This window comes from Lingula anatina, chromosome 1, assembly GCF_051362555.1.
Source record: "Lingula anatina isolate TDL-2025a chromosome 1, LinAna3.0, whole genome shotgun sequence".
Taxonomy (NCBI): domain Eukaryota; kingdom Metazoa; phylum Brachiopoda; class Lingulata; order Lingulida; family Lingulidae; genus Lingula; species Lingula anatina.
The window spans coordinates 56,414,065-56,442,032 of record NC_141767.1 but is presented as its reverse complement, the minus strand read 5'-3'; the positions used below and the strand labels follow the sequence as shown (position 1 = coordinate 56,442,032).

The following is a 27,968-nucleotide window of genomic DNA, read 5'->3' as shown; positions in this document are numbered from 1 at the left end:
AGAGATTGTGATTATGTTCAATATCCATACACATCGTATCCAAAACCTCATACATGTGTATCATCAATTAATAAATCGAAACTGCTTGGTTTTGAAACCGTTCATGGAAACGACCCAAGTTAGAAGGTTGCATGAACAAGCTTGTTTATTCGTCCTAATGGAAGATATAAATTACATACACAATAAGTGTCATGTTACAATTAATTAAACATGGTTTTAACATAGATATACACATATCAAGTAAACAGTGACGCATTGGAGAATTACTCTACTCATCAATAGTGACAGTTTTATGTACAACACATATTAGAACGACAGTAGATTTATAACTATTCATTTCCTTGACGTCATATGTACAAACAAGAATCGATTGGCAATTACTTTATTCCGTGACTCTAACCACCATATTGGAATGCTTTGGCAGAGTTTACCGCATATTATAAAAAAATTTTATTCAAAATAGTCAGGTGAAAACACGCAGTACGGTATTTAAGTTACCCCTAAAAAGGATAGAAAGACAAAAAATTCTGATAATTTTCCACAAAATTGATGTTACATTTACCCAGCACCATAACTATTCTAAAGATTAATATTGCTGTGTTATTACTGTCCATATTCTACTGGGTAAACTGTTTGCAATTGATCTTGGCAGACTCTGATGGGGTTTTTAATTATAATTATTCCTATATGCAAAACTACAATGACATTTTGTATTTTTAAGAACCAGTGTATTTACATTATTTTTGACTAAAAATACATTACATAACTAAAATAAAAATAGATAGAAAAAAAAAGTGTAAAGTAAATTAATATTTGTGTATTTCAATGCAACACTACAGCAACTGCTAGAAGTGAAATGAGAGATGTTGGAGAGGAAGGGGCATTCACAGAGAGGTTCACTATCCAGTCTGCGAGGCAATAGCCCTTCTAAAGTGGCACCGGGCTAGTAAAAAGTTGAAATAATATAAAGCACTAGCCCGAACTAGTTGTAATTTTGCACCTATTTTAACACTCAGTAAGATTTCAAAAATATAAGTCGCCAGTCTTCTTTGTCCCTGCCTCTAATTTGACGTTTCTAGATAGTATGATATGCCTCTCAGTTGAAAAAACTCACACCTAGCTCTAACTACTGAATATAGATTAGTTGCTATAAATAACTTCACTGTAGTTATTTATAGCAGCAGTCTGTCTGATCAGCGTGTCGGCATCTTTTTATTTGACCAGTTTGTTGTCATGACTACAAATTGCTGTCAATCAAGAAACTGGATCAGATCGGAATTCCTTAGTACTAGCAACAGGTTTTGTCAAAACAACACTGTCTCCGAAGCAATCTCATAGAACATTTGGGTTACAGATCGCATTACAGAGTATCAGCCATCACACCGATTTTGCCTGGTGTGCTATGTGATAGCCATGATCCTAAGCGGGGTTGGAAAGTAGTGCATCTCATCTAGATTCATGCGCTGCTGCAATTTTCCCTGTTTATGCAAAAAATCTAACAATACCACAATTTTTTAACATAAAATTTAGGTTCGAACATAGCCAATGATGTTTTGTAAATAAGAACTTGCAAACTTATATATTAAGTATACCTAATTTTGATAGCGGAAGCATATTCAGTCGGGGGTTAAATAAAATTATGCGATTTTTTCACAGACTACCGTCTGTCACCATGTTGTTGCATTCATACAACTCCTACTTGACGAAAACGAGGCGCGATACCCGGATGACAGGTAGGCCTACAAAATTTGTGATGGGGTATGATACTCTGTAATGCGATCTGACACACACCTTGAAAACGGGTAGTGTGGTCTGATATACCGGTTTATTCTGGATCCGTAGGTGCCGAGTCTGGTAGTTGGGTAGGCCTGGGTTAGGACCACTTAGCAGACTGAGGGGTGGAGTATTCTATTTCCTTTTTTCTTTATATTTTTTATCTATAATTTTAATATCCATGCCTAAATACATTTTCCTTCGCTTATTGCCTTTTAAAAACAATAAGACCCTGGCAGTTGCATAAATACCCTATGAACTATTCTTGACAATGTGGGATAGTTCGGTTTATGTAATGGCTACCCCTCCACACTTTGTCCTGGTAAAGTCCTTGAAAAGTTGTTTTTACAAATATATAACCAAAAGAATTGTAACCAAAAAAATTGTAAGACGTTTGTTTAATTACCCTTACAGCACCTATGTATTTTAAATTAGAAGTGGCATTATATACCGATGTAATTGGAAATAAATTGTCAGAAAAGAGTCATTGTCAATAAAAAGAATAGGAATTTTAAAAAAAGATTTTGATTGCATATAAAAAATGGGGAAAAAAAGATGTTATAAAATATGAAAAGTAAGGGTAACTATATTCAGTATTACAAATTTAAAAAAAGAATTTTTTCAATATTAAAAGAATTAAATATATTTTTAATTAATTTTACCACCCCATCAACTGGAAATTAACCTGATTGACTTTGTTATTCACTTGCTCTACTTCTATAATAAGGTTTATAAGAAAGTAGTATGGTACCAAAACTCTTTACAACATCTGCTTAAACTTTTTAAATGATTATTTAAATTGGGCTAGTGTTTTTTGGTTCGGGCTAGTAAAGTTTGAGAGTCTGCTAGCTCAAAGGACTTGTAGTCTAAAAAGTTTTGGGCATAGACTGACTATCTATATAAAAATTCATTATCCTCTTTCAATGAGGTCCCACTCTTTTAGAAAACTATGTCCCTGAAGGTGTCAATTTAATTCTATGTGAGAAAGATCATGTTGACTATACCAAAAAATTATACATACTTTACATTATTATAAGTGGTTTCCAATCTGCACTTTAACAATACCATAGTAATCTTTTTCTTTTAATGTCATCTTATGATTCACATTATACTTTGCAAAAAATCTGTCGTTCATAGTGATTTAGATGAAACCCAACTAAATTATATGCATATGTGCACTATGGCTGGTCAAGTAGCCAGCTGCAGTGGTCACCTCCTGTTCATTCAAGTGTGTGCCCCAGTGGCTAGCCAGATGATCAGGGTAAGGAGCAAAATAGAAACCACCACTACAATTGCAATGAAACAATAGCGTCTGCGAACTTGCTTCTGAAATATATATATAAAAAACATATATGAATATATTTATATGAGCCAAAATTAGTGTGATATTATTTATAAAATTCATTCTAAACAATATCCTTGCCTTCTAATATTCCAGCAAAATACACTATGTATGAGAATACATTATTTCAAATTTTAATATAGATAACAGAGCCACAGGAAATGAAATGGCAGCAAGCAAGAAAACAAAAACAGTACAGACAATCTAATTTCAATTTATTTGGTATGTTACTGTCAGGGTACATTCACAATTTACATGACTACAGCTAAGCTATATGAAATCCTACTGTTCTTATCAAAGAAGGGCAATCTATTACTGCTGTAGTCAAGCTCAAATAGTTTAAATTTATTCTTTATATACTAACAAATTCAAAAAATTAAAAAGCACCTAAATATTTAATACACATAAAACTTGGAATATTTCCATGCTCTATTATGAGGTAACAAAATGCGTGATGAAGTGAAACTGAATTACACCTCTATATAGGTATATGACTCAAGCTTTTGCTACAATAAGGATCATACCTTTTCCTCATTTATGGGGTGTAAAAAATGGTCCCAACCATAAAATTTGGTCAGAGCATGAAAAACTTAATTATGGCATAAAATTGTTGGACCATGACTTTTTTGTGAAACTCATGCCTTTAAACCAAATTTTCAGTATCAATACCATAGGCTAGTATTCAATTAATTCATTTTCATCCACCAGATATAATGCAAATAAATAAATAAATAAATAAATAAATAAATAAATAAATAAATAAGAATAATGATAATAATAATAATAAAACAGACCTACTGTAACAGATAACAGCCATCCTATTTGTTTTTTAGTCCCACAGAAAGACCAATGATTAAAGCTATCACAGCTAGAACAACTATTAATATTGTAATCAGACAACATTTCTTCCTTCTTGCTTTGGACTGAAATAAGACAATTGAAAGGAATAAAAATGAATACCAAGAAGCAGATGTAAAATAGATCATAGATAGTGTTGACTGGTAGTCATTGCATATCCCTGCACTTCCCCACTTGTAGAGAGTAGTTTACCTTCAGGGACCCCATTCCCTTGATACATGTATGAATGACAATGCCTAGATGCTTTATCTTCATAATAACAGCCCAATATCAGGCACACATAAATTATAACTGGCCCATCCACATCCCTGATGATAAGTCTATCATTCTCAAAAGTTTTAACTTCTTCACTCTAATGGTCTAGGGAGGGTTAGCAGAAAATGCAATGTAAAAAGAATTTAGAATCCCCCCCCCCCCCCGGGACAGCCCAAAAACCCCTAGGCACACAATAATTCTTAGTGACCATGTGCATCCCTGATAATAGGTCTATCAATCCCCTTAAAACTTCCTCACTGGTGGTCTAGGAAAAGATAGCAGCAATGATAATTTGAAAAGAATTAACTACCACCCAGGGACAAACCAACCCCCACGCACACTAAAATTCCTTAGTGCCCATGCACATCCCTGATATGACAGGTCTATCAATCCCCAAGGTGTAAACTTCTTTACTCCAATGATCTAGTAGGAGATGGCTGAAATTTCTAATGCACAGTTGTACAGACGGTCAGGATAACATGATCCCTGACTTTTATCACAAAAATGCAGGGATAAACAGGGCCACTAAACAACTAAACAAAACAAACAAAGCAAAGTTTAAAAAATATATTTTTCTAAAATTTGAACATCACCAATTTTACAAAAGACAGGGCAATAAATTATTAAGACCTACCTGCCACCCACTCCCAAATGCATGCCTTTAAAATCTTTAACCATGCACAAGATGGACACTTGGTAAAATTAAGCAGTTATGCTTAAAAAAAAAGAGCCAGAATATGAAGGAAAATCTTTAACATACTGTACCTGGTAATCTCTTGCTTTTGCCAGTTGTTCTGTTCCTGCTTCTACTTGGATCTGAGCAGATTCTACATTGGCCTCTATACTATCTGTAGAGTAATGTGAAAACTCATTTTTTAATTTTTTATTTTTTCAATTTTGAAGAAGGCTAAACATCCTAAAAAGAGTGTTAAATTCTACAGATCTACATGACAGAAATATAACATTTTCCTAATTGTATAGGGAGTAAAACATAAGGGGTTGACATAAAAAATTTTTCTCTCATATCAAACATGTTCAGTTGTAAATGAAATTTTATAGATTATATACAACCATGTAACAGCTTACCAATTACTTCTCCTTGTTCATGAACCAGCATACCAAGGTCCTTGAAAATCTGGTTGACATCCATTATGTCACTCTGAAGTTTAGAAAAATCATACTGTCATTCCATTCTAAAATCTCCCTTTTAAGTATTTTCCTATCTTTCAGCACAATACACAGAAAAGATCTTATTTTGAGATTTATCATTTTGCCAATATTAGTCTTTACCTCAAGTTGTTTAATGGCAGTTTCTCTTTCCTGAATTAACTGAAGGTCCACATCTTCTTCCATTTGCAGTGTTTGCTGTCTACTACAAAAGAAAAAAATCTTTATGTCTTTATTCTTCTGCCTTAATGGCATTAAAGTTATCTAATTAATCCATTGTGCACAATTTCATTCAACAAAAAAGAAAAATAAATTAAGAAATGACAACACATCTTTTAAAAAAAGTATGTATAAATAAAGAAAATTACAAATTTACAATTCAGCCTACCATACACCCATTTCCACATTGAAATTATGTAATCATTATGATCCCAGACACAGTGCACAGAGAAGTAAATACAAATGTATCATCAAATATTGCACCTTACCTAGGAGGTCCTCCACCAATATCTATAATTTGTTGCTCTCGTGGACCTTCTAAAAATGCAGACTACAAAGCAACAAAGGAAAGACATTTAATTGATTATTCAAATCATTCACATTTGTATGATTGTCTTAACAACACAAAAGTATACATACTGCTTGATTGTAAACTTTCAAAAAACTTACATCATGTCCAGAAGCAGCTCTTGCACGCCGAACACTGGCTTTTTCTTTATTTGCAGCTTCCCTTTGCAATGTTTGAAATTCATTTAACAGTGACGTGAAATCCTCCATTAAGCGTTCCCTTTGCATTTTTCTTTGACGCTGAAACAAAAATAATCAGCTGTCTAAAATATCTGTATTTTGTGTGTCCATGCTCTTCAAATTTTATTTTTTATATATGTTTCTGCTTTAAAATTCAAATATATATTTTTTCAACTAATGCAATGTAACCAAATAAACAAATCCAAATTTTGGAAATTTCCTTCTTCTATTATACATACTTCTTATTTACTAAACAATGCAACAATGGTGAACATCTAAATGGCAACAATATACCTGATCTGACTGATTTGATGACACTGGCAGATGACTAATATCTTTGAAATATTGTGTAGTGCTTTTTGCCAAATCATTCGTCTGATGTTGACTTTCATGACTGAAATGACGCAAGTTAGTTCACAACTATACAACTCAAACTGTTTTTCAAATCCTTCATGTTGTTATATTATTCAAATACAGGTTAAATTTTATTTCATATAAACATTATAAAGTACAATAATTAGAAATACCAATGGCACTGAAAGCTAGCTAGTACAAACTAAAGAACTTACAGACGATCTCGGAGCTGATCTGAATCTTGTGGTGTTCCAATTTGATTAACCATCCTTCGTATGTTCTTTACTAAAGATTAAATCATAGCATTTAGTTCCAATACCAATTCTTATGGTTAATATTTGGAACTATTTTAACATAACTATTTTAACATAACTATTTCAATCATTAAGATATATGTACCAAACATTTGACACACTGTTTAGGTATTCAAGTAAATAAAACCTTTATACCCAACAATAGAAACTTTAGGATATCCCTAAATTGTGCAATACAGAACAAAACAGCAAAATACACTTGAAAATAAAAAGGGTTCAGTCACAATAATCACAGGAAACGGTTATTCCTAATAAGATAGGGTGATATAAGAGTGAAATATATTACTAAATAATTAATAACATTGATGTAACTTAACAAATCAGCACAACTTCTACATCTTCGGGTCAGCCACCATGTTAGCTAATGGCTCTTCTTGGCCGGAAAAATTGTCAAGAAGAGCCACAAACCAACAGGGCTGCCGACCCGACGATATAGAATTTGTGCCCACATGTTAAGTTATATAAAGGATATTAATAATCTAGTCAAATATTCAGCTTTTATATCACCCTATTTTGCCGGGAAAGATCGCTTTCTTTGTTAAATTGCAACTGCATTTGTTTTTCAAGTGTATTGGGCTGTGTTGCGCTAATTTGTGCTGTATTGTGCAATTAAGGAGCACCTGAAACTTTAATATGAGTTTTGCACCCATCTGAGTCTTTATAAAACACTTCTTATTAAAACTGCCATCCTACAATTCAGAATCTATATCCATTGCATAAATCCAGAATTTCTGAAAATATAACATGTGGGAAAAAAACTTACCATTATTTGATATTTTCTGAATATTGTTACTGATGCTCTGTGTAAGTCGCATGTAGTCATTTCCATCTGGAAGTAAAAATAATTTCACATTGAAAACTTGTGAAATGAAAACTGAAACAAATGACATTTATCACACTGTAGATCTATAGTTTTGCAAAACAAGATGATTATCTATCTTTACAAAACAAATGGAAAAAAACTTGGGAAATTGTACAACAATTAAATAGGATATAAACTGGCACCTTACAGCTATGAAAAATTAACCATGAAAGAATCAACTTACATCCACCTCCTCCCCCTCCTTGGTAGGACTCAAAGCCCCCTGTCCCTCTGCCATATGATGCAGCCATCTGGAATGCTGATTGCTTTGTATCCTTTTATCTATATTTCTTCTACCTTTAACATACAATTTAAAGGATTAAAACAGACCATCTGTGTTTATACTATAGAAATAAAGATCCTTACAATTTATTGTAAAACATTTTTCATAATCCTGTCTCAATTAAACTATATCCCATTCCTAGCTCCCAGTACGATTATTAATAATAATACATGTACAGTAGATCTATAGAAAGCCACTTTCACTAGCTATGATGATGACATCATTTCCATTTTAATACTTCACCACATGGTCATACTAAAATAGATTAACAATAAGGGCGAGACAGTCACTGCAATTGTTTTTCTATTTCGTTAGAAATGATAACGACGTCAGTACGGTAACAGCGTACACTAATTTGACAATATAACACAGTGCGAACACCAGCAGATAGATTCTAAGGTACGTGAAGTTGAGCTTGTCATTTAATAATAATAATAATTGACCAGAGCTAGATAACGAACGAATATTTACATTTCAGTAACAAGACGTGTGCCGATTCATGCACTGATATAGAAAAACATCTGTAATCACATACCAGAAATATCAAAATCTTATGATAAAACGTTTGTTCCGCCTACCTTCAGCCTCCTGTGATCAGACCATTTCAGGAAGTGACGTCATCCTTACCTTCAAGATGAGACAAAACCAAGGCGGCTAAAAAAAAAAAAAAAAAAAAAAAAAAAAAAAAAAAAAAAAAAAAAAAAAAATCTCGCATCAGTCTTATTAAAAAAAAAGAATTTCACCTTTTCAAATTGAAACGAATTTGAATGAATATTATAAAATTTTAATGAAAACTGCCATATTCTTAAAAATATTTTTAGTTTCTTTCAGAAAAAAAAATAAAAATAATAATAACCTGGCATATTTCATAAATAAATATATAAATAAATAAATATAGGTATTCAAGCAGATACACAAACGAAAAGACAGAATAATTTACAAAAAAGCTCAAACTCAAGGACTTGAAGAATTTGGTTTGTAAATTTTATTCATCCTAGTCGTAATGTTTAAACAATATATAATTCTTTTCATGGGACAGATAACATGCATTATGCATATATTAATTAATTCTTTTGTACATAGATTATTACTATTTTAACTATATAAAAAGCTAAAAATCACTTGTAAACTGCCCCTCCTAAAAAGGTTGAAACAGATGGAAAAAGAAAAAAAAATATAGATAACTAATGACTTATCTTTAATTGGAAGGGGCAATTTTTAAGGCCCATTTGTGCTTTCAAACTATGTCCAAATAAAAAAAAAATTGAGTTCACACTTGCACTAATCATTCTTGGGTAAAATGAAGAATTTTCCATTTATAACTTCCTATTTCATGTCAAACACAAAGCACATTCAGAAATTAAGTGCCAGTGTGTATATAAAATTTATTTCTTTTTTGTTAATAATATTGGTAAAACTACTGCCAACGTTACAGCTATCAGAACTATGATTAAAGTAATGATAATGCAACACTTCTTAGCTCGGAGTTTCTCCTGAAATACAAAACGAAAGAAAATATGTAAAATGTATAGTCATTATATTAAATGGATTTAACAGCTTCTGAAATATTTGCATGTGAATTAATAAAAAAAACCAATCAATTTTCAGTAAAATTGATGGAAGGGTGGATTAAATGGAGAGACAAAAATGTACAAGAAATGTAAACAAAATCTGAATCAATAAAAACTTGCAAACACACCACAATGTACCTGTAAGGACTGGGCCTCTTTTAGCTCTTTTACCCCTTCCTCTACATTATCAGCCGCTGCAATCACATTTTCTTCTATAACATCTACATAAAAAAATAATAAATAAATAAATAAATAAATAAATAAATAAATAAATAAATAAATAAAATAAAATAAAAAAAGGATTCTCTTAAAATAAAAAAATGATATTCATTAAAAATTTAGCACGGTAAAAGCATCTAAGAATCACCTTTAGCAAATAGCCAACATGTTGCTAAACTGTTTGAATAATAATTAACATCAGTCATGATGAAAAGTATCTACTAAAGCCAACTGCTTCTCTTTAAAATATTTGCCAATTAATTTTTCATCATTATTTAAGGTTTGAAAAATTTACCTATCTGTTCTCCTTGCTCATTTACCATCTGAGCCAGGTCTCTGAATATTTCATTTATGTCATTTATGTCTTTCTGGTGGTAAAAAAAAAAACAAAACAAAAAAAAAAAACAAACAAACAGGGATAAATAAATTAATAAATAACTAGAAAAGCACTCCGAGAGTGAAAACATAACCTCCTTGGCGGATAATATATATATATATATATATTGGATAGATTAAAAAGGTTCAAAGTACTGATTAAAAAAATACCCAATATATACCTACATGTATTATAATTCTATGAAATTTTGACTTTTGTATATAAAAGTTCAATACATTTTTTTATTTGTCATGATATGTCCAGTACTAAAACAAATATATAAATATAAATAATCATAAAATAAATATACATTAAATAGAAGTGTTAATACACCATAAAATAAAATAAAATAAACACCTCTAGCTGCTGAATTCCCTTTTCCCTCTCCTCAATAATTGCAAGATCAACACTTTCTTCTATTTCATACACTTGTTGCTGAGTTTGTTGTAGTGAACTGTCCTTAGTGCTTGGGGGACTGCTACTATAAGTAAATAATAATTTAAATTAAACTACAGCTGTAAACTATTACATTCATTTATTTTCCTTTTTTATCATCTTTGTAACTGCATGAATTTTTTCATCACTTTATAAGCATTGATAATCAATTAAGGAAATATGTCTTTAAAAATGATTGTAAATAACTTACTGTATACCTGGCACATCTGGTGCATAGCTCCATGTTATTGATGACTATTTGCACATGAACAAATGTGAAAAAAAGATAAGCAAATGAATAAACTGGCAAACCAATGATAGAAGGTGTAACATCTTTAAAAAGAAATCAACAGTACATGGATAACACGAGAACAATCAACTAGTAGTTGACTAATAACCAACTAGTAACATAATTGTCTTGGTATTTAACAGGCTTAATTTATAAACGGATTAGGCGTTTACTACAGTAACACTACCCACAGATCTTAACGCCCATATTAACGATGAATTAACCAACACAGTAAATTATTTAGCACTAACAGAGTGATACCTAGCACTAACATTCAACCGCTATGGTAGTGCTGGTTAATTTGTGGGTTTGGTGGTTGTTGGTGCTAAAATATCTGCAGGTTGTGTTAGTAAACACCTAATCTGTTTATAAGGCCTGTATTAGCTATAGGCCAGACTACAAGAAATACATCAGTGATGCACTGGTATGTTAACAAGCTGGCTTAGAGTGCCATATTTTAAGACATATTTCAGATCATTCAGATCTTAATTATCATATATTAAAAAGGACTGGTTGAAAGGTAAAAAATTATTTACTGGCCCAAAGTCAGAATTTACTCTTGCTCTTGCTACACTTTCTTTCTCTTTTCCTGTGGCTTCCCTTTGTAATTTTTGAAATTCTTGCAAAACAGCTGAAAACTCCTCTTTTAATCTTCTTATGTGAATTTTCCTGTGTTGCTAAATAAGAAAGTAATAATATAATCAATGAGAATCAAGCATAGTCTCAATACAAGATAACTGATTGAATACAGGGTCAATTTCAATTCATCCTTTTTTCCTTTTATCTTAGAATGTAGTGCCATTTTACTTTGGAAAACCTTTATCTCTAATATAATTACCATATACCACAATTGTGTCTTTTTTTAAATCTATAGGGCCTATCAATTGACAACCTGTTCTTTCTGGTCACCAACTGGGAGGTCACTGATTTGTTTAAAGATCTCGTTTGTGTCTTTGGCCAGCTGGTTATTAACATTTTGAAGTCGGTGTCTGCAAATTTGAAGAAACTCTTACTTTTTTTTCAAATGAGTGCTTAATTATTATCTTTTTAAATAAATACATGATGCAAATGATAGTGAAGGTTTATTAAATAATTGATACAGATGTAACATTATTAAATTTGCTGTAATCCAGTTATTAAAAACACCGCATACAGAAAAGATTTTCCTATGGACAATAGAATGTTTTCTCCACCTTTGATATATAAAGAGATTAAACCTACAGTTTCTCCCGCATGCGCTCAGTATCAGCCTCAGTGCCCAGCTGATCAACATATTTTCTAAGCTGTGTGGCTGAAACAATACGAGTAACTATGATATTGGACAAATCAACATTGGGTCAATGAAATGATGTCACCTAATGCAATGCACTTTATACACTATCATGCAGTCATCATCTATGGCATATTCATATATATTTTCTCAATATTTGCTTTAAATGTAGCTGAATGAAAATATCAGAATTGCGTAATGCATCATAAAAGGTGATGATGGATAATATAGACTGAGTAACAGAGTAAGATAAATAAAAGAAAACAAATTTGATGATAGAGCGAGTTTCTTACTGTTGTATGAAATTTTTTGAGTATTGTTTCCAATGGACTGTGCAAGGCTGGAAAAATCATTCCTTGTCACATTTGCTGAAAAAAAAAGACACACACACACATAACATTAATAATAAACATTATTGTTCATCCAGGGGATTTCTATTTACTAACATTTTACCTGGAATGAAACATGTACATATGTCATTGGCTGTGGGTAGACCTGTGAACCAAAATTGCCAACTTATCTGAGTCACAAATATTTTGTTCCAAAGTAAGTGATTATCATCACTAAAATGTTAGTAAATGTATCATCATGTTCAATAAATATTGGTAGGTAAAGTGTTTTTTGGAGACAATTACTTATTTCATTGACTGAATGTTATGCAGTTGAATCATAATACAAGTTAAAATCTATAGTTCTGGAATGATATGAAATTTTAAATGAATCTAAAGGATACCAAACCAAAAACAAAATTGTGCTTTTGAAATATGACATAAAGATTTTTGGTGCTCACACTGTGGTAATTTAAAGCTTGCAGAGAACCTGGCATCAATCGCCGTTGATCCATTTCCGTGAGTTGTAGAGTCCTGCTGCATGGTTTTATTTTAGTGATCCTTCCCATGCACCTCTCTTACAAAACTAGGACCCATAAACTTTATCTCTAATATAGCAGAAAGAAAGATACCTGAATTAGACTAATGACAAATTCAAAATGTCCTTTTAATTAACTAAATTCAGTTTTATCTTCTTGAGTAAAGAGAAGACAATTAACAGTGGCGGATTTAGGGGGGTGTCAGGGGAGTCCCCTTTGATTTCTGAAAACACTCACAGCAATGGTCCCTCTTGAAATGAAAATTTTGACTAGCTAAATCACAGTTCTAAACCATACCAAATGGCACCATTCGTCCTCTAAAATACCAATTTTTGGGAGACCCTTCAGCGTGCCCAAAATCCCATGCCAAGAGGGGGGGGGAGGGGCGTCTTTGCATCTATACCCCCCCCCTTCAACATGTGCTGATCAACATGTGCTGTATATTAACATTATAAATTTAAGTGCGCTTAAAAAGAGAAGTTACCCGACTGTCCTACTACCAGATCCTCAACATGCTGTTCCAGTCATGACGTATATACGTATATTTATAATATAATATATATTAACCCAGCCAGTACTGATTGCTGAGTTATATAAACAAGTGATAACATATAAAGATAACAATCAGTTTCACTGTTGGATGTCAAATTTGGTCGAAAGCTTATCTTTACAATTTGCTTGGGTATGGTTCAGTGGGGGGCGTCTCGATAGTCCGAAGGTTCATTGGTCCGAAGGTTCATATTGGTCCGAAAAATGGTAACTTTTTCATCGTTTTTTTAAATCAAGGGTTCATTGGTCCGAAGGTTCTATAGCGAACATTCGGACCAATGAACCTTCGGACTATTTAACCTTCGGACTATTGCTACGGCCCCGTTCAGTGAAGGAGCTTTAAACAAACAAACAAACAAATTTTACTTCAAAAATAAAAAACCAACAGTCTGAAACATTCGCCATAGGCTCTGTGGAGTTTTTCTTGTTCTAAAACAGGTGGAATATTTCACTTAATTAAAAAAAAAAGAGATAATTTTGTATTATCAAGGTTGAAAGTAGGGTTAAATTTTAGTTTTGCAGTTTACACCAAATTTTGGGTTTCACATATATAAGATATCCTTCTATATGCTGACATTAAAAATATTTCAACTTCAAGCAACACGTTTGGCTATCTTTGATTGAGTTATTATCGAATTAATCAAGTCGTGAATTCACAATAATGGTTTCATGTTATTTCTGGTATCTTATTATTCGTTCAGATAAACAATCAAGTGCCATGGGTCATCCCTAAATTTTCCATTTCAAGGGTGGCGCTAAAACGTTGAACAGCTCAAGCGCAAGCTAAAAAATTGATAGTAAATATATATCACCAGATAAAACAATGTCACAGTTTGGGTTTTGCATAGCAATAAAAATTACTTATTTTGGAACATTCTCACTGTGCTTGTAGCACCTGGTGCTTTAAATTCTAAATTTGAGTTTTAATATTTTAACGCTTTTAAATTTGAGCACGCAACTTCTGTTCCAAAATGGCGAACATGTGGAGCGGCGTTGAAAAGGCCATTCGCATGATAAAGAAAATGCCTCGTGTACAAATTACGAACGTAAAAGATAACACTTCAAAAGGAAGAAAGGTGTGTTTAAAGCAATTGCGAACATTATTCAATATAATTGGTAAAAGGTAAAATCAGTTGATTAGGTAGCCGTCTGTAGACATTCAATATAGGTAGCCTAGTATGATAGCGGGACATGTCGAGTACAGTACATCATACATGTATTTGACTTCTTGACTTAAGCTGTACGTAACACTAGTACTACTAGTAATAGATCTACTGCTATTGCCAAGGACTAGTAGGAGTGGTACTGCCAGTACCAGTAACAAATGGCTTTTTACTGCGCTCAATTTTAAGTGTACGTAACACTAGTACTACTAGTAATAGATCTACTGCTATTGCCAAGGACTAGTAGGAGTGGTACTGCCAGTACCAGTAACAAATGGCTTTTTACTGCGCTCAATTTTATGTGCATCAAATGTTAATTGAATTTAATATAAATTAAAAGGTGAAGCTTGTCAATGATGCGTTAAAGTACACACTACAAGTACCATTTGCCTCAGCCTTTGGCCTTACATGTAAGGCTGAAAACTGAGGTAAACACTTCCACAGACAACTCCCCAATGGGGTCAGGTTCTTGATCATTCATAATGCTGTGTAACATAATTAAACTCATAAACAGTAGAAAGAAATTGGTAAAATTAATTTATTAAGAAACATAAGGAAAAGATATCTTCTCAAAGCATCAACACATCGATATAGTTAGATAGTAATTAAACATTTGAAAATGTTTAACTTTGAACCTTTGTGCATTCCCAGTCTAAGATGAGGAGAGGTCAGCATGGAGGCGACAAATGTGGTCGAGGAAATAAAGGACAAGGGCAACGAAATAATCGACCCCGTTTGGGTTTTGAAGGTGGAAATTCCCCATTTTATTTGAGAATACCCAAGGAACCGTATTACAAAGGACACTTGTAAGTTACTGTAATTTTTCACTTTGAAGAATTGCATCTGTAAAATATTGAATCCCTTTTCTTACACATTTTGAATTTGGCTCTGTGAACTAAATATAGAAGATCTTCATTTTCTTTAATCTTCCTTTTTTACTGCTTTAATGTAGAAAGGTTTTTGAAACTTATTTAGTCATGAAATAACATTCCTGCTCATTAATTGCATTTTTATAGTCAGTGAAGTTGTAGAAATCCTAAAATTGGAACTGTTCATTTTGCTGAGACCAAATGTTAATTATGACTGTCAATTTTTATTTAAAGGGAATTTTAGAGTTCAGAATGCAGTTATGTAATTGTAAGTTGTAGAAAAATGTTGGTCTGGAAATTCATATATTTTTTATTTCAAATTTTTGTCTAAATCAATTTCAGTTTTACTCTTGTTTTGGTCAAGATGGTGACTTATCAATTTAACCTTCTAGCTTAAAGAAAGAATATCCTCCATTCTCCCTGCTGCAGCTCCAGAGGGCAATTGACTTGTACCGTATAGATGATAGCCAACCCATAGACCTAGCAGTGCTGTGTAATACAAAACTCTATCAAATGGATGTTGACCTCAGGCACTATGGAGTTCATCTCACTGAAGAGGTTGGAATAATTGTTTTTTATATACAAGGAAAAAGATAATTAGAAAAGAGTACAATTTTGAAAATGGAAATGTAGTTTACATTAACTTTTTTTTTTGCCCTAAGGTTGCTTTCAAGTTCTCTTATTTCATGCATTTGTATTTTTGACCACCCATCTCCAGAGAACTGAATGGTTTGGTGCACACTTCATTCATTCATTATGTTTCTTTATCCTTAAAGACATGTTTGAAGTGACAATCAATGTCCTGTAAAGGATATAAATTACTGTTAACAGTTTCTAACACACAAAATCCACATGCAAAAAAAAATAAATAAATAAATAATAATAATAATAATAATCTTGAGCAAATCAGAAAAGATTTTCATTAGTTGTGTTATGTTATAAGAACAGAGTAATTTTTCTTCTATCAACAGCTAATGTTGACAGCTAATATATTACCTCCAATATTCCCTGATGAAGATGCTCTGAGAGACATTGAAATATTGGAGGTATTAGCTGTTGATTAAAGAAAAATTACTTTATTCATATAAGAATCTCTTGAGCACCAGAAAAAAATGAAAATTGCATTTTCTTCTTATTTCTGATTGTAAATTTGACTTACTTATATTCCCTTCAGTCCATAAAGCACAGAAAGTGTGCAAATATAATTTTTGATATGTCAGGGAATTGATAAATTATACTGTTGAAAGCTGTATTGTGGCATTGTTTAGGTTTAGCAGCAATAATTTGATAGAGTACTCACTGAACATGTATCTTTAAATGTTGATTACAATTATCTCTACATTCAGGGTTTTGATCTGTTCCAAGCCCAAATAAACATCGAGGTCCAGTGGGCCAGTGAGGCGGCCATTGCAGCAGTTGAGAGTAGAGGAGGTGTCATCACAACGCGTTTTTATGACCCAGAAAGTTTGCGGGCTCTGGTAAATCCCGTAACTTTTTTCAAAAGGGGAGTTCCTATACCACGCTGTAAGCTCCCTCCCATGGAATTGTTAGACTACTATAGTGATCCTAAGAACAGGGGTTATTTGTCTGATCCAGATCTGATCAAGAAAGAACGTTTTGAACTTTCACAAAAGTATGGATATTCTCTCCCAGAAGTACCTTACAATGAAATGTTATTACTGAGGAAAGACCCCAGGCAAGTATTCTATGGACTTCAACCTGGCTGGGTTGTGAACTTAAGAGATCGGGTCATTCTCAAGCCTAAAGATCCAGAAATTAAACAATATTATGAAGACAGATTGGAAGCAAAATCTGTGTGATGTGTATCACATCAAACATCAAGGAACTTGTGGCAAATTTATTAAGTTTTAAAATGATAAAAATTGTGGAATATTTAATGTGGGGTTGCACTTTTAGTTTAACTGTCTGCTGAACAATTTGTAGATAAAGAGTGCCCCACTGAAGCAAAAGTCATAGAAAATGGCAGTATTTTCATAGCATGTGGTAATACCTGAAGTTAATCCCATGCCATGTGTTTAAATATACATTTCTTAAAAGTGGTTTATTTTGATAACACTTGATTTAATTATTACATTATGATAGTTTCACCACATCTCCATACATTGCACCAGTTACCAGAATATAACATCGGCAGAAGCAGTAATGTGCACACCAAATTTTTTATTTATTTTTAATTTTTTTTTCTTTATTTATTGTAAATGAAAATGAAGTGAGCAGATTGAGCGAAATTGTAGGTCTGCTGAAAGCCAAATTTCAATTTGGGCATCTACTTAGTCCGCATCTGGCACATAGGCAGCACCACACAAACTTTTGCAAATTCTTAATGCAAAAAGATTGCAAGTGCTAGCAGCTTAGTAATGCAGTTAAGTAGAACCAAATTTAGTGATAACTGGGTCACAAGTGGTTTGTACCAGATGTGAATGCAATCACTGTATTTCATGGCTCATTGGATTAAAAGAGTCTACTTTATGATCAGCTGGATTCGGTCTTATTTCGTAATTGGTTATGAGAATCTCTTGTCTTTGTGCCTGTAATAAATGAAAAGAAAATAACATTGTTAAAAGAAAAGGTCTGCTAAATGCCCAATATATATATATATATATATATATATATATATATATAGACTGAATGCAAAAGAGATGTCGACTTTTTTTAACTTGCTCCATAGAAGGCATTATATTCCAACCAAGTGAAATTATTTTAAAAATCTTTCCAGTCACAAAAACCAAAAAAATAAATGCATAATTGTGCGTTGTAAAAAGAAATGTGACTTAATATTCTGGTGACAACCTATGCTGTACCAACCTCGGTGAAGTCTCCATGAAGCCCAATGTAGTAAACTTTGGTTGTATCAGCACCGAAATTTGTTGGGAAATAAATGGTTAGATGGGTCACAGAAGAAAATCTAACAACTCTGAAATGGAGATAAAATATGTCAGTTTTATTTTCACAATTCCAAGTTTTTTTTGTGTGGTACTACTAAATTTGTTAATATATATTAAAAATAGCATAAAATTATTTAAAAAAAGCAATTCGCTTTGAAAAATTTGCTGAAAACATCAAAACCCAATCAATTTTCAAACAAATTTTATTGCTGGTCCTTTGTCATGCTAGCTATTTGCACAAAAATCCTCATTCTGTGATTTTGTATCATGTTAAAATTATGAGCAACAGCACAGTCTCCACAAACCACCCTTGTGTATATAATTATTATGTAAAGGTTATAGCTTGATATAATAAGATTACTGTGAACTGACTTTGTTGGATATTCTACAACTCCTGTGGAATCTGGTGTCACCTGGAACTCCTGATCTGCCTCTACACCTGTGTCATCAAATGACATTTGAGGTCTGTTCTTGTACCTGGAAATGTGATACTTATAATAAATAAATAAAAATAACCTGCCACGTCTCCATCTTCTTTTCAAAATGTGCAACGGATTTATGTTTAACTTGAATCTTGGTTATTTGGTTACAGGTATTGACCACCTCCATCTTACTTGGTTGTGTTTGTGTATGAACAGGATGAGGGATAATGAACTATTTTCATTTTCATCAGAGGTTGGAGGGGAAAATAATACTGTCTTTCTGTCACTTTCTTTTAAATATTTTTGACAATAATACAGTAAAAACTTTCAATTTAACATACTAGTCATATTTTAAGAAGGTAAAAGCAGTGACTGAGCTGTTTTATTTGTCTTCATTACATAATGACATACAACTATCCAGTCAGTTTATCATTTTCTTTTAGTTACAAATACTGGTATATACCTACATACTTACAGCTTCATGGAGGATGGGTGTGTATCATCCTCTCCACCTATCACGATCACTCCTTTCAGTTTCACATTGCCAGTGAATCTGAAAGATACTCAGTGGTTTTAAGATTGAACTATTCAAGAAAAAATCAAGCAAAATATTGAAATGTATAGAAGAAGTATAGAAGAACTGAATAACCTTGATTATATTGGCATGAAGAACACTACATACTTTACATTTTTCGTAAATTCAATTGATGTACTTACGGAATATTGAATAAGAGCTCTTCATCCGCATCGCTTTCCACAACCTGTAACGTTAAACGTGGTTAAGCTCAATTAAACCAATAGTCTATTTAGGCCATTCACATAAGAACTTTAACCGCAGTCAAGTTTACTCCGATTAAACCACGGTCAACCAAACCGCGTCCAAACCGCGTTCACACGGACACCAGCAGCGATCAGTAGCGGTAGAATCTCAGCACTTCTTGTCAAGCATGCGCTCTTACTAGAATCTGTGCAACTTGGCGGGAGCTCAAATGACAGTACACTTGTGCGTGTGCACTTCATATGTAGACATTCGGTCTTGACCGCAGTCAGGAGTTTACTCCGATTATACCCACCTCCCAATCTGGGTTTATTTCGACCGCGGTCAGGGCTATGTTGTCCGTTCACATTAGAAAAGTTAACCGCAATAGGACCGAGGTCAGGCCTTGACTGCGGTTAAAAGTGCTAGTGTGAATGGGGTATTTGATTCACAATCAAAATCGACCAATCAACTGAATCGATTGGACAATGGCACTGTTAACTTTACCATTATAGATAGCAAAAATTATCAGTTTTTGTTTATGCTGTCACATTCATCTTTCAGTTACCCCCTAGAGATCACATCGACTTCTGTAAATTTAATGTAATTAAGATCATATTACTTAAACCAATTGAAACTGAGTACTGCTTGCGGGGTACCCTTTCTTTATCTAGCCTTTGGTCCCATGGCTTGAAGACTGTTTTGCCAGACCCGTCAATTTGTTCGTTGAGACACTGAACCTTGTCTAAATCTATTTTCATGTACAGACTAAATTCTGCTCCCCTGTCAATCCCAGACTTATCGTCACTGTGATCGCATCCACCGCTGCCATGACTGTGTCCATGACCATGTCCAGACATCATTAATGAGAAACACTGTTCCAAGTAACATTTGCTTTAATTGCAGTATATCTTACACAACAAATATATATATATATGTAAAGAATATGTTTGACGTAAATTACATTAATATGGTCTGAAACAGTCTTTTATTGTATTTTACTCTCTTGTGGTTATATAAAAGGAAAAGAAAAAAGCAAATCGGGGTCGAACTTTTAGAGAACCAGTCAGTTATAAAATAAACTGCGATAACGCATTCAGAGAGTCACAAGAGTCACACCAAATGCAACGAGGCAGCTGTACATTTCATTTGCGTGCTGCATTTTCGTGGGGATTAGGGATTAAAAGGTGATGACGGTGACAAAATAGGGAAGGAATAAAAGACCATCCATTATAGGAACATTTCCATTTGATGACATTTCTTAAAATCATCAACAAATTCGATTTCTTTTTTTTTTTTTTTTTTAATCTGAAATTGACTTTTTATCTTTAACTTGCTCAAGGTGAAAGTTAGCAGTTTACAATCAATCTCACATAATGTGCGCGCATTTTTGTTTACTATTCCCTTTTTAATTTACCCTATTGTGCAGTAAAATAAGAATATCTCCTATCCGCCACCGCACTTTTTCCGCGTCCGTAAAAAATAATCAACATTACAGTGAATACAAAAGACTCGGGGAGACTGTTTTATATAGCATTTTACAAGTTAAAGGGATAATAACTCTTCGTTTCGGCCAAAAAAATAATTTTCCTGGAGTAAACAACAATTTTCCCATACTTACCAAAGGTTAATGAATCCATTTTTACATTCAAAGTTAGTCCCTGGTTTTTTTCTAAGAAGTTTGGTTTTTTGTTAAAATCTCTTAAGAGATTTTAAAAGAGTATAGCCATCAATGGAGGTCACGTGGTCTAGAGACAAGCTCAGATATCAGAAAAATAGCTATAACTGCCGTTTTTGTGGTAAAACAATATATTATTATATTTCTATGAGTTATTCACAATGTTTTTATTGTGAAATATAGATATCATACGAAGAGTTATTATCCCTTTAACTTATTACTTATGTGTCGATGGATTCAATTGGTTCAACCTGACATCTGTGGCGAGCGTTGCTGAGCAAGTTTCCCTGGTACTAAAAGCTGCCTGGATCAATAACTATTGAACACTTTATTTCTACTTCTATTTACACAACAGATGTTCCTCTCTCTTATCACTGGACTTGCGGTTTATCAAAATATTATCATATAATGCTTTTCAAACAAATGGCGCTCTTAGATTCTTTTCAAAGGGAGGTAAAGATATAATAGAGTAAACATGCCGAAGTACACATCCGGGGTGCTTAATGGCTTAAATGTGGTTTCAAGTGTCACCTGCGCTGTGTTTAACTTCTTTACTTTTCAACATATACAATTTGAAAGTTTTTTAATTACTCGATGACGAATGAACCCTACATATCTGGATTCTACTGCCAAGCGTTTTGATATCATGCATAAAATAAAGTTTTTTTTCAAAACAACGTGTGGTCAAGAAAACCGGTAACCGAAATGTGATGAATTTTTAAATATTTATATATATTAACTTTCCCAGTCCATCAGAAATCTGTCACTTATCCTTTATTCAACGTTTCTAGAGACGAGTACCACGGGCAGTACCGCTTGCATTTATTGTCGGACTTCCTAATGCAAGTGCGTATGTTTTAAAAGATACTTCATATAATAGTATATTACCACTTCGAGGGATAAACATTACTACTTCATGATAGAAGGCGACTTCATTGGTTAAAAAATAAGGACCCTCAGGCGACTATTTACCACTTCATGGAACATTTGTATCCAAACATATAATAGTAATAAATATAATCCCTTCTTGCATTTTAGATATAATAGTAATAATTACAATCCTCACGTATACTTGTGCCATTCCACTCGTGTTCTCTTTACGTAGATATCTTCTAGTGAGCACGTAGCTTTATTTCATGTTGTAGTTGTTGAAATTAAATAATGATGGATGAGAGTGTGAAAAAGTAGGTGCACGTTGGCATGAAATCAAATTATAACATTTAGATCCTAAACAACAACAACAACAAAAAAAAAAATGACCAGCAGATTTCTAGAAGTCTACAGATGCTGTGATGACGAAAAAAATAATCCATTAATGCTACAAAAGATTTACTACTAATAACAATAATCGCTCACCCTTTTGCTTTCATTTGAAACTAAATTATGCTAATACCTCGATATGAAAAATCAGCAATAAAGGACTGAGTGAACAAAAGAGCACTCCAGTGAGCAGCTGTTGGCGCGTGCCGCGTCGGGCGGTGTCTTTGAATGTCACACTTGTTTCTTAGTTATTGCTAAATCGAAATAGACAAGAAAAAAATAGGTGATATAAAAAAGATATAAGAATGGAAAATGAAATCAGATGTTCAGAATTATTTAATCTGCAAGGTGCTGAAAATGCTGCACAGGTTCAGGATACGAAAGTTTACTTTAATTTCTGTGATATTGACACAACTAATATAATGACGTAGACAGGTGGCCCGCCTGACTGTAGCATGCATGAAATTTTAATAATAATAATCAAAGTCCTGGATGTTTTAATTGTTGCAGGTGAAATCATCTGATACTGGGAATAGTATGCTGGCGTTTACTGGACCAAAAGCAAAACTAAGGTTATTCTGGGGTCACTGCTTGCGGCCGGTGATTTGGAGAACAAAAGAATGTCTCATGTGACGTTCAGAAATTCTTATTTCTCAATAGATAAATGATTATAAAATTCTTTTTTAGCATTCTCTAGCTGAAAATAAGCCGAATTCCATCTTTCAAGGGGCATAAATGTTTGATTTATCAAAAGTAAAATTATGTTAACAAAAACGTTTAAAACTGAAATGAAGTAAGATTAATACAAACGTATTCATTTTTGTATGTATTGTTCTCCTGCTTATAGAACCTGGTCAAGCTTTTCAATGAAGAAATTTAATTTTTTGTCAATTCAGCAAATTTTATATTATCGCAGTACGCCGTATACCTATTGATTAAACTGAAAAATGTCCTTTTTACCATGAAGAGAAGGATCGCTTAAAGCGGATAATAAAAACTTAACGACATAAACCTTTTGTCTATTATTTAATTGCAGTGGAATCATCTGCTATGACTTGTGAACATTAATTTAAACATATATTTTGCTAAGGGCAGCAATGATGTCAACATATATTTATATTGTGTGAGCAATGATCACTTACTCATCAAAACACAATCATGTTTTGTTACATGTCCACCCCCAGAGATCAATATTATGTCATAATGACTTGTACTTCGATCTACTTCAGCTTATGTCACCAACAACTGAATTTTAGTGCATCCATATTACCATCTGTTACCAGCTTGCTTTCATAAAGTCGGCTAATTCTTTATAATAAACCTACGCTCAATACTATTCAGCTAGTTAAATGAACGCCAGGCGCGTGTCTGGCATGCGACCGTGTTTACCAAGGTATTTCTTAGGCAAATCAACCTGCCGTAGGTACACAATGTAATAACTGATTAAGCCACCCCGGTGGCTGGGAAAACCAGGGCTTTGTCCTATTGTCTTATTTGTCTCAAGTGGCCTGCTGTAGCCTGAGACAATACAGAGCAATACGAATCATTAATCATCTGCTGAGGTAGGCTGGGTATTTAAATCCCGCATACGACAGCGTGCAAACCATTCGATCGATACAGACTTTAGTAGCATGTATTCGATTGGTCTTTGTCTGCCATATTTTTCGTTTTTGTAGATATATATTCGAGTGCGAATTGTATTGCACACGAATCAGAATACAAACTGGAAGATTTCTAGCAGTGAAAGTATGATTTTGAACCGACGATCTCCAGAAATAGGCTGTAAGAATTTAGCTGATTTTCTGATCATTGCAAGAACAACGACAGAATCTCTTTAAAAATGGCGGACCAAAACATCTGGTGAAATGAAAGAGAGAAAAAAGACGATAAGAGGAAGAAAAGGAGGTGGAGGGAGACGTGACGACAGGCAGCAAAAGTTGACGATAAGGGTGAGCGGCATTTTGTGCCGTAAAATTGTTTTCCCAGAGAGCTTGACAGTTACGTGTTTTAACATTGTATGATGCATAAAAAATTTCTGATTTATAAATTGACAATATATGTAACATTCCCTTCAAGGAGCGGCAAGAAAGAAAAGACAGTTTTGGTTGTTGCTAACGGTTCTATTGCACCAGAAAATAACCAAAAATCTGATTTTACCTATGTAGAGACTTTTTTTAGCTATAGTTCACGATAAACGATTCTTATGTTTTCCGTGCGTTTTTGCGGGAAAAGTCGCCGTTCTCGGTGCAAAAAAATGGCGGCTCAAAAACATCCATTGCAATACGGGTCAGAAGACCATTGGACCTGGAACAAATACGATAAATCCCACGAAGTGAAACTGTACGGAATGCGCAATATGACAGCTCATTTTCATCCTAACTGGAGCAATGGCACCGCTGGAGTGCGTGGGACTCGTATCCTAAATTATGGATCTTACTATTGGGAGATTAAAATTTCCCAGAGAATATTTGGTACTAGCATGATGTTCGGCATTGGTACAAAGCGGACTCGTTTACACGTCGATGCATTTGTTAACATGTTGGGCGAGGATGACCAAAGTTGGGGGCTCTCTCACAAAGGACTTCTGTGGCACAACGGCAAATGGAGACAATATACAAAACCATTCCGAGAAAATGAAGCAACGACAATAGGACTTCTTTTTGATTGGAAATCCGGGACGTTAACATATCTGAAAGACGGTCTTAATTTAGGAGTGGCTTTCACGGGCATCAATAAAGTTGAAGAAGACCTGTACCCTGTTATTTGCTCAACTGCTGCGAAGACTGAGATGACGTTAGGTGTAACCCGTCGAGCATTTGTAGACCTACAGGACAGGTGTCGTGAAGTCATAGTACATCAGATACAAGATGAAAATGAAGTGGACAACTTGCCTTTACCAAACAAGATTAAGTGCTATATCAAAGAAGCGTTGCCATGAATGTTTAGTCTAGTCTTCTCCGATCCTTGGTGCTTTACCATTACCTTTTTAAATAGTAAAGTGTAATGATTAATTTCATCTTAATTTTTTGCATATTGATAACATATTTTGTGCATGCTGGAAAAATCTCTCACAATGCGAGCAAAACTGTTTTAGTCAATAAGCTTTGTACAAAATGGCGTCTATATTAATTATATTCTATTGATTTATTTCACCTGGAACAAAGAAGCCTATATATACATATTGCGTTTACACAAGCAGAAGAAGATATCGTAGAAAGAAATCTATCGATAAGTACCGAGCAGCTGGTGATCTGCATCAATCTTTTGTACTCCCGCTTTTCCCTGATAAGCTAATGCTATTAGCTATACATTATTGCCACTAACTTAATAATGCCGGCTCAAGCTGAAATGTAAGCTTTTTTAATTAATGTTCTGAAAATGTCCCGTGTATAAAAATCTCATCTTTTTTATGTGATTTAACATAATATTAGTAGATTTATATACCTATGGTTAATCTATTACTTGGTTACAAGCATTTGCATATACCTGTATAGTCCCATCATTTTGTCCCAGAAAACAGAATCAGTGACGAGGCATTTGAAGAGACAAGAAAAAGCTTATTCTTAGCTTCTATTACCCATTAGTTTATAACAATACTTTACCTAGAATATGCAGCCAGGTCGTGATATTAATATAATGCAAATGTGTGGAAGCTTTTATTCTAGAAATATGTGTTTTTATGAATTCGTTCTTACAATAGACTTTATCTTCTTTAGTCGTTCGGATGAGTAGTTCTGGTCAATTGAGTTTTAGCAAACTAGCGCGTGTGGTAGATATTTAATGAATCGTACACGGTACCACTTAATGACCTCCTAAGAATTTCTCTGAATTGCCTGTTCTACGGGAGAGTCACATGACAACCATCCAATACTTCTAGTTAACCAGCTAAGTTATGAAAAATCAAAAGAAAAACATTTTAGTGCCTTAATTGATTGGTTTTGATCTGTATTTTGAGGTAGTTATTTTAGTGATGCATAAAAACATGTTCGTTTTACATTGTGCTAGACTACAGTATAGTGATTGCCAGGTGTTTCACTCAATTTTCTACACTAAATTGTATATTGTTTTGCTTGTACAAATGGCGAGTGTCGAACAAATGGAGGAACAGAGTCTCAAAATGTACATAAAACGAGTAGTGTTTGTCGTGATGTCATTAGAATATTAAATGTACAAAAACACAAGGCCGACAAAAGTGCAATATTTGTCATTAGTAAACCTAGAACATTGAAGAACGTGAGAGTGCGTTCGCATTATAACCGAGAAAAGTGCAATATATTGTATATTTAATTGATAATTAGTTTTTCCTAACAGCTGGGACACAAGTGCAATATTAATATAGCTGTAGTATTGATTCCACTATTTATTGTTGTTTGTAACGTGCTTATCAAATTTTAATGGAGACGTTCATAAATTTGAAATAACTCCGTGTTTATATATGTCTCAGAAAATGTGTGAGTGTTTATATATTAACCATTTCGAATTAATTTCTAATTAACCTTTTAGCTGTTATGTTAAACACGTACTATAAAAGGCAAGTGCTGTTTGTGATGACAGATAATCTTGGTAGTAATACCAATATGGATTGCATCGTCTGAGTAATTATGATAACTCCATACAGTTGCAACAGGGAAAAGCAGTGGAAACGGAGCCTATAGCAGGTGTTGAAGAGATAAATTATTAAATTCGTTATAATATCTCTGTTAAGATAACTACGGTTTTGCAACTGATCTAGTACTGATCTAGTTCGCCACGAACAATATTAATGACTCACAGTCACCATGATTTTAGTCATGTTATAAAGAGTTGTTGTGAAATGTTGGCTAACCAGCATGTGGGCTTCCTTTACACAATGAAGGCTACGTCTAGAAAGCATATAAATGATAATAAATTTGTCACAAATATTAAGTTGTGCATATCTTCAGTTTCACTTAAATAATAACGATCGTTACTTCATCTTCAAAACCAAAGTCATTCAAAGATGAAGGAAGACTTTTGCGAGTTTTAGTGAAGGTAGGATTCTGTAACAGTAATCAAACAAAGGACCATGAGTGAAGGTAGGATTCTGTAACAGTAATCAAACAAAGGACCATGATCTCTTAATTGGCTATGGTTTATGTGTTTCGGTAAAGTAAATGAAATCCCACCACTAACTATGCATGTTGGATTTTAATATTTGCATTGCTTAATATTTTGTTGCACTGAATGGAAGAAATGAAAGAAAGCGGGCTCGTTCAGTTCTTGGCATCATACACAACCCGTATTCGGAATTTACAGCGCTATCTAGAACACCGTGTCACACAGAGTGCTGTCCGTCGGATGGCGTGTGAAAGCAAGTCACAAGTGTATTCGTGTGAAAAGGAAACGGGCATGCTTTTCCTGGT

General features: G+C 33.5%; 4 protein-coding genes across 4 annotated transcripts; 2 read left to right on the top strand and 2 right to left on the bottom strand.

Moving 5' to 3' along the window:
- Positions 1-85: 85 nt before the first annotated feature.
- Positions 86-13,648, bottom strand: LOC106169883 (uncharacterized). Its single transcript, XM_087015263.1, has 22 exons — positions 13,468-13,648; positions 12,906-13,052; positions 12,409-12,483; positions 12,067-12,136; positions 11,738-11,834; positions 11,382-11,522; positions 10,768-10,811; positions 10,479-10,602; positions 10,041-10,113; positions 9,665-9,747; positions 9,347-9,448; positions 7,857-7,947; positions 7,574-7,639; positions 6,712-6,781; positions 6,437-6,536; positions 6,065-6,202; positions 5,884-5,945; positions 5,519-5,600; positions 5,315-5,387; positions 4,994-5,076; positions 3,910-4,038; positions 86-3,099 (listed from the first exon to the last, which is right to left on the bottom strand). The coding sequence occupies exons 2-21, from the start codon at positions 12,985-12,987 to the stop codon at positions 3,934-3,936; spliced, it is 1,761 nt and encodes a 586-aa protein (XP_086871389.1). The 5' UTR covers positions 12,988-13,052; positions 13,468-13,648; the 3' UTR covers positions 86-3,099; positions 3,910-3,933.
- An 800-nt stretch (positions 13,649-14,448) lies between these two features.
- LOC106169916 (large ribosomal subunit protein uL15m) lies at positions 14,449-18,060 on the top strand. The gene is made up of 4 exons (XM_013549585.3): positions 14,449-14,608; positions 15,347-15,501; positions 15,957-16,122; positions 16,911-18,060. The coding sequence occupies exons 1-4, from the start codon at positions 14,504-14,506 to the stop codon at positions 17,382-17,384; spliced, it is 900 nt and encodes a 299-aa protein (XP_013405039.1). The 5' UTR covers positions 14,449-14,503; the 3' UTR covers positions 17,385-18,060.
- Positions 17,598-20,532, bottom strand: LOC106169917 (PITH domain-containing protein 1). The gene is made up of 6 exons (XM_013549586.2): positions 20,309-20,532; positions 19,610-19,653; positions 19,368-19,445; positions 18,843-18,947; positions 18,391-18,499; positions 17,598-18,113 (listed from the first exon to the last, which is right to left on the bottom strand). Exons 1-6 carry the CDS (start codon positions 20,510-20,512, stop codon positions 18,012-18,014), a joined length of 642 nt encoding a protein of 213 aa, XP_013405040.2. The 5' UTR covers positions 20,513-20,532; the 3' UTR covers positions 17,598-18,011.
- A 3,430-nt stretch (positions 20,533-23,962) lies between these two features.
- LOC106169876 (SPRY domain-containing SOCS box protein 3) lies at positions 23,963-27,488 on the top strand. Its single transcript, XM_013549514.2, has one exon. The coding sequence runs from the start codon at positions 24,791-24,793 to the stop codon at positions 25,523-25,525; it is 735 nt and encodes a 244-aa protein (XP_013404968.1). The 5' UTR covers positions 23,963-24,790; the 3' UTR covers positions 25,526-27,488.
- The last annotated feature ends 480 nt before the right edge of the window (positions 27,489-27,968 follow it).

Excerpts from the sequence above, each read along its gene's own strand:
- LOC106169883 (XM_087015263.1), bottom strand. The coding sequence starts at position 12,987 with ATGCAGCAGGACTCTACAACTCACGGAAATGGATCAACGGCGATTGAT. Across the intron at positions 7,948-9,346 it reads CAATATTATTAACAAAAAAG|GATACAAAGCAATCAGCATT; the intron begins AAATAAATTTTA and ends TATAGATAAAAG. Across the intron at positions 6,782-7,573 it reads TCAGAAAATATCAAATAATG|TAAAGAACATACGAAGGATG; the intron begins GTAAGTTTTTTT and ends TTTAATCTTTAG.
- LOC106169916 (XM_013549585.3), top strand. The coding sequence starts at position 14,504 with ATGGCGAACATGTGGAGCGGCGTTGAAAAGGCCATTCGCATGATAAAG. Across the intron at positions 14,609-15,346 it reads ACACTTCAAAAGGAAGAAAG|TCTAAGATGAGGAGAGGTCA; the intron begins GTGTGTTTAAAG and ends GTGCATTCCCAG. Across the intron at positions 15,502-15,956 it reads CCGTATTACAAAGGACACTT|CTTAAAGAAAGAATATCCTC; the intron begins GTAAGTTACTGT and ends TTAACCTTCTAG.
- LOC106169917 (XM_013549586.2), bottom strand. The coding sequence starts at position 20,512 with ATGATGTCTGGACATGGTCATGGACACAGTCATGGCAGCGGTGGATGC. Across the intron at positions 19,446-19,609 it reads GAGCTCTTATTCAATATTCC|ATTCACTGGCAATGTGAAAC; the intron begins GTAAGTACATCA and ends AGTATCTTTCAG. Across the intron at positions 18,948-19,367 it reads CACCCATCCTCCATGAAGCT|GTACAAGAACAGACCTCAAA; the intron begins GTAAGTATGTAG and ends TCACATTTCCAG.
- LOC106169876 (XM_013549514.2), top strand. The coding sequence starts at position 24,791 with ATGTTTTCCGTGCGTTTTTGCGGGAAAAGTCGCCGTTCTCGGTGCAAA.